The 11,337-nt window shown below is 37.8% G+C and overlaps 1 protein-coding gene across 4 annotated transcripts in view; it reads right to left on the bottom strand.

The window, feature by feature from the left end:
- Window positions 1–3,068: 3,068 nt before the first annotated feature.
- Window positions 3,069–11,337, bottom strand: part of LOC146451818 (uncharacterized) — a 36,822-nt gene continuing 28,553 nt past the window's right edge. For 2 of the 4 annotated variants that reach the window (XM_085098596.1, XM_085098599.1), the window contains 8 exons: window positions 10,750–10,821; window positions 10,326–10,397; window positions 9,684–9,755; window positions 9,275–9,331; window positions 7,506–7,729; window positions 6,590–6,709; window positions 4,739–6,253; window positions 3,069–4,005 (listed from right to left, as the gene is read on the bottom strand). In XM_085098596.1, coding sequence (XP_084954722.1) covers window positions 3,818–4,005; window positions 4,739–6,253; window positions 6,590–6,709; window positions 7,506–7,729; window positions 9,275–9,331; window positions 9,684–9,755; window positions 10,326–10,397; window positions 10,750–10,821 — 2,320 coding nt within the window. In that variant the 3' untranslated portion in view covers window positions 3,069–3,817. The remainder of the gene's footprint in view (window positions 4,006–4,738; window positions 6,254–6,589; window positions 6,710–7,505; window positions 7,730–9,274; window positions 9,332–9,683; window positions 9,756–10,325; window positions 10,398–10,749; window positions 10,822–11,337) is intronic. The other 2 variants (XM_085098598.1, XM_085098600.1) reach the window with 2 other exon arrangements.

The following is an 11,337-nucleotide window of genomic DNA, read 5'->3' as shown; positions in this document are numbered from 1 at the left end:
TTGATCCCTTCAAGGGCCTTCAAGGGCTTCAAAAGAAACATCTAAGGACGTACTATCCACCTTCCGAGTCAGGGTTGGAGGGAAGGGAAGAAGCCCGCCCCGGGCCAAAGGAGACGAAAAAATCCGGTGTAAAATAGGGAAATGGGGTAAAGGACAATACCGAACAATAAGCCCTTCGTATTCAAAAAAAATATTGCGTGAAGACTTAACTCAATGGACTGTCTACTCAAACTTAGTAGAAACAACGAAAAAAAGACACTAGATTAATTGACTATTTTATTTAGTCGACATGCATCTTTCCTTTACCCATGCATAAAACAACCAACTACATGCGCCTTTCAATCATGGAGACCCTAATTATGCAACAATTAGTCACTTTCTTCAAGTGCGACTCGTTAGTTGGACTGTTTCGGCTTAAACCATGTTTCCAGGCTTTGACACATTTATCAGTATAAACTATATATCGTTAATGATACAAACGTCACATTTAGGTCATATCAGATAGCTAATTATTCGACTCTATTGATACAGTAGTTCATCCAGTTTGTTCTCTTTTTTTAGAAACCTACAAAGTAACGAAATCTCTTTTCGTGACTTAAAAGTGATTTTAAGAGGACATAAAAAAATACGTTCGTTGTAAGTGTTTTGCTTAAAATGGCAGGCGAATGAAACGTCACACAATGCCATCTAAGTTAGAGTTAGAAGTAGTTTGGACATATTTGTTTTTCCTTTCCTGTTTGTTTTTGTCTGTGATCAGCAATATTTTGGTGCTATCTGGCATCTATCTTCTCCGACAAAACCTATTTCAAGCCTCCTTACTTATCACTTCCAAATTTTTCATTTTTCATAGAAATGTTGATGAGAATCCAAGGATTGGCCCTGTTCTCACCTCAGACGTTTTTGCTAGCTTGTTAAAGATGGATTATCAGTAAGTTCTGAAAATGCCGCAAAAAGTTACAGCTTGTCACAAACTAACTGTTAATATGATTGTTTCTGAATTTTGTTATTCCTTTGTTATCTTCTAAGTCAATGACATACTGCAGCATTGAATTTATCGAAAGAGGATCATTGAGATCAATGCAGAATTTATCTTACATGCGAGTAGCCATGTCATACAACAAAATGAACGTCTTTTGCGTTTACCTCACCCTCAACGACAAAACAACAACAACAAACAAAACAAAACTCGTAAAAGAAATCCGAAATAATAATCGAGATAAGTACATTTGCTACGGTAACGCAGGTAGAATAGATTGGTGTTGCCACCGTAACAACAAGATTTCCCCGATATTCACTACTTATTGATACCTTAAAGGAATTCCAAATAACATAAAGAAGCAGATTCCTTTTCCTGTTCTTCACTCTAATTCAATGGTTTCATCTAAGTTGTAAAATGTTCGCAAGATCAGGCCCAATAATGCCTAACTAATAAAATCATGATATTCATATTTAGCTAAACCTAAAAGCGGAGCTCCAAAATTACTTTTTAATACCATTTCTGCTTATGGTTTCAGTATGAAGTAATAACCTTACAAATTCCTTATCCTTTCTGGACTTATATTTATTTTTAGTGCATATGCAGCAAACTATTTAGCAACAATAACAATTAAAATGTGAACTGTTATACTGTTCACATTTTAAATCCAAAAGAACCATTTTAATAGATCTAACATTCTAAGCTACATGATTATGTGGAGCTGGGTGTCTAAAAAAATATCAAAACATTGCGTACACTGTGGGTAAACATTCAGGAGGGTATGGGTTATTTATCGAGTTACGATAATTTTCTTCACGCTCAAGTCGAACTTAAAGCTATGGTGAGCCTTGAAAATAGCTTTACGTGGTCAGCGGCTGTTGATGAGATGGAAGAGCTTTTTTGCTAAAATAATGAAGACAGGCCAAACACGGCAACTATTGGTCGAGATAGGAAGAATATGACCTTCAAAGCTAATTTGCTCTTACGAGTACGTCTTTCAAAGATCTCCCTTTTCTGTACGAAAGTAGGGAAGGGTCTTTGTAGATGTCTCTTAGCAAAGGCTGATTTTCTATCAATTACGTGCCATTTACTCATCTGAATTGTTTTAGGTTAGGCACAAAAGGGCGATATTCCGTAACAAACGGCAAAATGTTTTTGCGCATTTTTTGTTTGTTTTGTAGTGCCGACATTCTTTGGCAGAAATTGACTGCTGAAAGAGTTTTATATATAAGGTTATCAAGGTAACTTCTGTAGCGTAATCTCTGCTTCAATAGAGTAATGTTTTTGCTTCAAATGTTATTTTTGTAAATTTTGTTCGGAGAAGTCTTGAGGATTCGCCTTCGATATGGCCTGTATTGGAAAGTTTCTGTCGGTTTGAAGTGCGTGTGCACATCAAGAATAGATTTTTTTTTTTTTTTTAACTTTTCGCATCGCAGGCAAGTATATTAAGTTGCTTCGAAAAAAAAAAAAAAAAAAGCACATTCCTCTTTTCCCGCCATATGGAAACCCGAATGACGCTAACGGGTTGTACACCATATATTTGATTCTGTACCAGAAATTTAGGTTGAATAGATTGCGCCCTTTAAATTTGGAAAACACGTCCGGTAGTAATTTTGATTGGTCGATGGAAACAATGGTACCTTGACGGTCTTGACAAAAAAGACACGAGGAGACCCCGCGAACAAATCTGTTTGCCCGTGGACAACTGGCCGATGGCCACCCGTGCCAGGGAACTTTTGTTACCCAGCGTACTATTCGAACGTTCAATATGGCGTTTTGGCCGCGGGTCTTTCGAAATTTCAGAAGCGAGCTGACTTGAAGATAATCTTTCTGGAGCAAACGTGATACGGCTTCAATTGAGTCGGAAATGGGCTGGAAGGATAGTTATTCATCTTTACTTTGATCCTATGAAGGAATTGGGACACTAGGGATGATTTCAACGGATTTATTCTGTTTCACGCTTCGGGCATGGCTGAGACTGTGTTCGGCCTTTCGTTATGCTTAGCAGTGGAAACCCGAATGACGCTAACTCACCGAAATCGCTTCGAATCGGCTTGAAAAGCTGGTAAATGACAAAGAATACAAAAAGAAACAGGGTAAGTTGACTTTTTATTGACAAAACAATGTTAGTTTCTGCCATTTTACACAAATCTTTTGTATTCCCATACAAATCCTTATAATTCAACGGTTCTCCGATATTGAGCTTGGGCTTCCTGTCATCAGAGCGCTGAGGGCACACAGCCACCAGCTTCGATCTGACAATAAACAGTCGTAGTTATGATAAGGATGAATCACGGAAACACAACGTCGTAAATTCTTTAGATGGTGCCACCCAATACTAGTATGATCATGACAAATGATCGTGTGATGAAATTCAAATACACCGAGATACTTCATACTATAGGCCAATTAGCTTAATCACAGCACAGAGAGCCATATCCTAAGACATTTTCAATCTACAAATTTGCAATGTATATTTAGCTTTAATTTCTTTATTCCTCAAGCTCAATTTAAGTTTTTTGTTGAATTGGATAAATAAAAGACTGTAGAAATTAAATTGACGAATTATTTGGTTTTTGAATTGTTGCTGAGTACACAAATATACCTGCCTGTCTTGGACTTCTTCCAGAGTCGCTTTTCTTCGCTTATTCCTTTCGTTAGATCTTATCAGGACTTCTTTTCATATTGTGGAAGAAAAGAGGAATGGGAAAAAGGCAACAAAAAATAACTCGCTCTGATCACAGGTCAACGTTCCTTAAATTTCTCTCGCAAATTAAAACAAAGACGCAAGTCTCCTTTAAACGGAAATCATAAACTGTGCAGTACAAATAATGTTTAAAGTCAATCTTGGCTCCAAAATGATCCTGCATCAAATGGTTCCAGTCTCGGGGTGGAAAACGCCAAGCCACGGAAAATCCATTCGGCTTTTTGCTTGATGGAGACAACTCCATGCCAAAAGAAATGGAAGCATTGTCTCACGCACAAAGATATCTTGTTCCAGAAGAACTTCACGTGGATAATTCCCTTACCTATAAAAAAGTAAGAAAACATGTGTGCATGCTCGTTTTTAGTTACGAAACTTAAAGGAGCTGTGGACGGTTTATAGGGATTTTAAGCTTCCCGGTTAACATTGCGAATTAAAACTAAGCACTATATCTTGTACATAAAATGCATGATATACTCTAAAAAAAAACAATTAAAGAGAAGGCTGTAATAAAAAAAAGAATTACAGTTTTTTTTTTTTTTTCAATTTCCAATCCATTTTCATTTTGTCCATCTTTAAACAAAGACACTCGTTATAATTTCAGGGAACACGTGTACTTTTCGCCTTATAATCATTAGGTTGTCATTGGCGTAAATGTTATTCTTGGCTCGGGGACAATATAAAATAATTAATACAAGCATCAAATATTCAAAATAAATGTTTTGAAACTACAGTTCCTTATTGGTTTTATAGTACAGTCTCAAATGCAACATTTTCTGGCCAAAAAAAGGAAAAATTTAAAAGTAAATTATACCATACTCGATAACGCAGTAAAACAAGCAAAGCGTCCTGCATTCTTTATTTTAGTCCGGGATTTCGGAAACAAATTGCAATAGGAGTGGAAAGTTTACTGCCATTTGCAATATATAGAGGGGTTAAAGTAGACAAGCTTCCGTGTTGATATTTAAAACGTTGCTTGTTATTCTTATACTACCTTATTGTACATTATTAGTACATTATGAGTCCATAGAAAAATGCCTTCTTCTTGTAAGTCTTACCCAATGCAACTAGCAACACCAAACTGTTGAGGGCCACGAACAAGATGTTAACCATCAAAGAGTCGTTTTCTTTGTCACTTTGAGTGGCATCACACGTGGTGTACATTGCTCCAAGGCACACGTCAAAAAAGATGACCCATAGTACAATGGTTTGGAGTCGATCTTCAAACTTGTTTTTAATTGGGCGGAAGAAGGTGTAGGCCACTCCAAACGCACTTACGGTGAAGACAGTGAAGCCAATCTGTGAAACACTCTCAGAATCAAAGATAAAGATTAAAGAGATTAGTATCAGTTTACGATACATCTCTGTTATCTCCCAAAACCAAAATTTGTTCTTATAATTTTCAAAAAAGACTTTCAATCCAAACGCCAATTCATTTTCAGTCCATGCATTGCGGTATTTGTAAACGAGAAACAGCATCAGTAGAGGAAATCCCACAGGATACAAGGCAAACACTGCTGCAATGGACCAGTACAACTTGTGTCGGGCAGTGAAACATTCGATGGAGTAATCGGCTTTCAGGAGGGAGATGGATTGATTCTTGTGATCTGTAAACCATTGTGTGACACATGCGCCTGGAAGGGGAAGAATTTGGATAATCGTCTTGCTTGTTACTGGATATGAAGCCAGCAGAAATAGGAACATGTTCCGGTAGCAGGACTTCTTTAAACAAGACACCGCCCGACGTTTTTCGCTGCAAGGAAAATCCTGATTTCGTTTAATATAGTGCTTCTTAACAAAGAGATAGCTTAAAACAAATAATACGACTACGACATTCACCGAAATAGCAAGGACGAATTTTAAGAACTGATCGAATCGCAGTTCTGAATGAATGCAGCTTAATGGAGCAAACTGAAAAATATTTCCGTCAAACAATTTTAAATATTTTTCCATTGAAATCAAAGCTACTGGCCACTTAACCCTAGCTAATGCCGAAAAAATACCAACAATAACTTGAAAAAATCCAATCACAATTTTGAAACACGACATGATGACATCTGCGACGGTACGATTATCCTCTGTTTTCTTTGAGTCGCCCCACAGAACCATCAGAAACACCACAACAAAGATTGCAAACACTACGATGAATGTAGTGATGGTAACAGTTAAACGTGGACATTTCAAGCAAGTGTTAAATCGTAGGTAGTAGCCATTCGTACAAGTAGCGCACAGGTCTCCTTCGTATCCTTCTTGGCATTCTGAGGCTATTCCACCCTTGCAGGAACCGGAATAAGGACATTTTACTGGTTTGGGTAGTGACACAGCACATTTGGAGAACTGTTCTTGGTAGTTAGGCCCAAAATAGTGGATGTTGCGGACAAAATTTGTATAAAACTTATGGTTACTTTGATTAGTCCATTTCCAGTAATAGTTAGGCGCCAGAATAGCTGTATCGTTTACACAGTTTATGCCGTGAGGTGGACAAGGTGCACAAGAGCCGAAACGATCCAGGCGGTAAAATCCGTGAAGACATCTGCATGCACGATAACCAGCGGTCTCATTAGAAAGGGTGCCTGTTGGTATAACAACAGAATCATGTTAAATAGTTACTGAAAAAAGTGCTTTAAAAAAGTGGCTTTGATCATTCCAATAACTATTTTTTACAGCTTTAAAATTCTGCATTAATGAGAAAGCCTGGGGGAGATGGTGGAAAATGATTGACATTATTATGATGGCAGTGACCACCAAGAAGAACAAGAACAAGACGGTGGCGGTGACAGTTAAATCCCGTTTAAAAGGTTTCAATATTTGCTTCAACACGTGTTCAACATAGTGGTTTAAAATCCCATTTATTATTTATATTTATTTATTTATGTAGATACCAACGGAGTGGTGGTAACGATGCTTACCGTATGGACACGCCCAACAGTCAGCTGGACTTTTACCAGGATGGCGTTCCACTGAGACGTAGGTCCCTGTGCTGCATCGCTTGCATTCAAGCTGTCCCATTTGGTCCTGATAAAAACCTCCTGAGAATTTAAAAGGGACAACGAACCTAAATCAAGTCTGGAAAATCATCGTCATCATCATCATCATCATCATCATCATCAGTTATTTTTCTTATTCTACAGGCGAAGACCATCAGTATATACCGAAAGATAATCGAGGCAGGTAGAAAAAGATAGATTCCACTATTTCATACACTACAGGATAGTTAAAAAATAAAAGCAACTGATTCTATAGCAAATTTGACGGAAGCCAATAAACAGCTAAATAATTAAATAATTAAAACTAGCCAATAAAAAAGTAAAGAAAGTTACTTACAAAAAGGGGGGAGTGCAACCATTCAGTCGTTTCTCAGTATACCTACCTACTGAAGCTTTGCTAAAAAAACACTGTGATTTGTAAAAGTGCCTCATTATGTTAATCACATCTTCCTTTTATTTTCATTCCTGAGAAAAGCTAATCCCCATAGTAAAATATTTTTAATTGCTGTCCTAATGATACAGAAGATAATTAATGAATGGAGAACGTGCTCCAAGGTCTAGTTCCTGAGAGCCCCATTAGGAAATCAAAAAGGGGAATACAAGAATAAAAAATACGAAGAGGTGAAAATGCAAAACAAAAATAATTAACAAAGGCGCGCATTGGAATTAATCTCTCAGTATAACATGATAAGGGAATAGGGATTTGTAGTTGTTGCTGTTGTTGTTGTTGTTGTTGTTGTTGTTGTTTTCTTTTTCTTCCTTTATTGTTTTGGGAACTCACCCGGGTGTTTGCTCTATGGGGGCCCATAACCGATCTAATTCTATCTTCTAATATTACCTGCAGGACACGCTTGACAAGAACCTATTTTGGTTTTAAGGTCGCTGAAATCATGAATATGAGAACCAACTGGGCAAAAGCTGCATTTACACTGTCTGTTCTCTCCTGCGCCTCTCCAGTGAGTACAACCGTTGCAGACAAACCCTGAATGTAGAAGGCCGCTACGGTAATTCAGTTCGTGTGGGGCAAGGGTGATATAAAAAGTTGCTGAAGGAGCGCACTGACTAAAAGGATGAAGAAAAAGGAATGTCAATATCAAAACAACAAAAAGGTTGTTCCGGAGACGGTGGGCGCTTCAGAGTAGTTTCCACCTCGAAATTGCGATTAATTCAAAAGGTTACGCTCTCAGAATTGGGAGATACCAATTATAAAATTGTAAAATCGTGCGCTGCGACCCATGCCGTATTTCGGACCTGACAAAGTCACACTGAGAGAGCCATGTGTTATTTGATGACCAAGCAAAACTCAGAAGATTAAGAGGTTATTGACGGCAATAGAAAAGTACGTAAATATGAGACATGGCACAGTGGAAACTCATACGACCATTAATCACTCAGACATACATACATACATACATACATACATACATACACTTTATTTAGACACGGTAAAAACATCAGTTACAAGATAAAAAGTTAACATTAAAACTGATTTACATGTTTAGCGTTTGGGAGTACGAGGAGGACAATTGGCGATCTACCTCAGTTCTAAAATTAGTAAAAGATCTTATGGCTCTGACGTTAGATGGAAGGCTGTTCCACAAATGTGCCCCATTGTAGCAGAAACTACGTTTCAAAAAATCGGTACGAGGCTTAGGCAGAGCTAATTTATTATCACTATTCCTAAGTCCATAGTCCGTGCTGAAGGGCTTGAATAGGCCTTTCAGGTACTCCGGAGACTGATCATTTAAAGTTTTAAACATCAATTTCATTTTTTGCTTTTTCCTTCTGGTACAGAGATTATCCCATCCCAGCTTACCGCGTAGGGCGGTAGCGCTAGAATAGTAATCAGACTTTGTCATGACCCGAATGGCGCAATTTTGTAGTTTTTGTAATTTGTCAGATAACTCGTTGCTGAAACTTGGCTTGGGAAAGCAATCATCATAGTTATCCCAATACACTTTATTTTTTTGGCTGCTTTGTCAAAATTTAACAAGGTCTGTCTAAATGAAAAACACCTCTCTCACGTACCAAAACAGCTGCTTACGGCGCTCAAAGAGAGTGATCATTTTCCGGAATCATCTAGTTAATTTTAGAAATAAAGAAACACAACCATGACAGTCCTGATATATAGGGTTCCAGATGCAGGAATCCTTAGAGAATATTAAAATAATAGGGATAAACTGGAAAAACAAGGATGAGACAGACCATACAAGGAGGCACATAATATCCAGTCAGTGTTACAAGATATCCTCGTGTTTCCCGGACTCAGGAGGTAGTATAGAAGCGAGTCTATGTTATGCAGCACCAATCGGAGTAGATCGTAGATCAAGTTGGATGGGCTAGGAAAACTAAGATATCTTCTTCACTGAGGTAGAAGAAAATTTCTTGCCCAAACGTTTGAACAACACTCTGTAATTAGGATAAGCAGTGAACAAACTGTTAGATGCACAAAGAAGTTAACCCAGATTCATCAGCCGGGTGAATGCAACATTACCATGAATGCAACTGAAAATATTCGGCCAGATAACCCAAGACGGGGCGCCGACCGTAGACACAAAAATTGCGATAGACCAGCATGGCCAAAGTCAGTAAACCAGATATACTTACATACTTGTAGAGTATCTCCCATGAGGAATTTCGCGAAGATTTTGGCATGCAATAGACCTGAAAGGAATTTAACTACCACTTTACATTGGAATACAAATGTCGCAGTGTGTTAACTGGATGTGATTGAAAGCAAACAAAAAAACTTAAATTAGGATAAAGAAGAAGATTCCAGGAAGTGTTAACCCTGTCGTTGCTGCTTATTTTATGCGTTCTGCCTGTATTTTGCTTTTATGCTATCTTATTTTGCTTCATCAGTAGCATCTTAAGCCGATAAAACTGTGAGAAATGTATGTCATTATGGAGAGCAAACTAGCCCTAAAATTGCAAGTGTAGTAGTACTAGATAAATACATTTGGAAAGTTTTTATATTGCTAGAGTTGTTATTACCATATATAATGATGGTACTTACACTTTGGTCTTTGGAGTAATTTCATCAAATATACCATCTGGTAATGAGGTTAGTGGATTATCAAAAAGAGTTCTGTGAGAAAGACAATCAACGAACCATGATCACTTCGCCCCGCAATAACAAGGGTACTCCGAACTTCAAAGTACAAACAATGATTGCGCTTTCACAGGCACCAGTCATAATTACGCATGCACTCCAGAAACTGTGAGAAGAAGAGTGGTACGAGAGCCTTTCCTATTTTAGGAGAAAATGAACGATAAAATACAACAAGAGTCGTTTCTCATACTGGAAGTACCGTCAAAAGCACAATTTTTTTTTAAGATTGTTATTGTCCTCCATTTGACTTAATTCTCGGCTAAAATGATAGAAAAGACCTTCAACTACAAAAAGCCGCCCTACCATCTCGAGAAAACCATCTTTTATTACTCTGAGTCAATCAGCCTTGAGACGCTTTGATTGAACTTTCAAGTTCGAATAGTCCGTCGTCATAAAAGTGTCTGGGCATTCTGTCCGATGTTGTGGCCTCGACACCTAACCTCGCTGTCACAGCCTAAACTCGCAAATTAGGAGGCATCTAAAAGTTCTAACTAGATGTAAGCCTGGAAAAAAATCTATTCCGCATAGGAAATCGTTTATACTTACAGTGAATTAAGATCACGGAGTCCGTTAAAGGCTTTTTCCCCAATGCGCTTGACTGCGTTGCTATGAAGAAACCTGAAACAGTAACATATACTATTATTAAGAAAGCGGCACCGAACTCGGCACATTAACCTCCTATGGAATTATTCATTGCATACCGGGTGTGTTATATTTAACCGTTAATGTGGTGTTTCTTACCAATAACCCATTTTACAGTTGTGTACTTGGTGACCTGGCCTTTGAGAAGAAGGAATACAGGGGTTGACGTTCATCGGTGATAGTCTTTATTTTCCCAGCCAAAGAGCAAATTTAAGTAAATTGCGAGATGATCTTTACTTGAATGTTTGAATGTTCACTACGATGACATTACGAGGTGAGTTATCAAGGAATCTTAAATCTATAGTTCTCCTTTACATATTTTACTCACAAAGATCGCAGACTCGGTACTTCAGCGAAAGCATCTTTGGGAATAACCGCCAGACTATTCTTAATCATCATTCTATTAAAAAGAAAATGGAACTTGAAACTAAGATATGTACAACATTGCTAATGTGTATACGTTATTTTACTGTATGGCGATGTTTACTGTCACAAACATTGTTTTTGTTATTCAAACGTGCCAAACATTTCTCGAATTCATTAATAATTCATGAAGAGGAAACAAAGGAAATCAGTACCGTGAAGGAGGTTTGGAAATGTCATCTTAATCATTATAAAATTTTGTGAACTTTTGCTTCGAATTTCTCCAAGAATTAGCAATAGTCTGAGAAGCTATGTCAAACACTCGAAAGAGTGTTTTCTCCTATTTCCAAACACCTCGAAGTTGGTTAAAAAAAAAAAAAGCGGCTGCGCCTCGTTTTTCCCACCTACTTCTCGGTGTTTGGAAATCGGAGGAAAAACTCTTCCTCGTGTTTGATCTATTACATCAAAGCATGACATAACGCAAAACTTCGCCATAAGCACTCGAGTTCACTCAAAAAGTCATTTTAGAGAGTATTCACTCTATAAGAGCGTA

The sequence above is a fragment of the Pavona decussata genome, unplaced genomic scaffold (genome assembly GCF_977016875.1).
Source record: "Pavona decussata unplaced genomic scaffold, jaPavDecu1.1 SCAFFOLD_383, whole genome shotgun sequence".
In the NCBI taxonomy this organism is placed as follows: Eukaryota; Metazoa; Cnidaria; class Anthozoa; order Scleractinia; family Agariciidae; genus Pavona; species Pavona decussata.
This window is presented reverse-complemented; position numbering and strand designations above follow the sequence as displayed.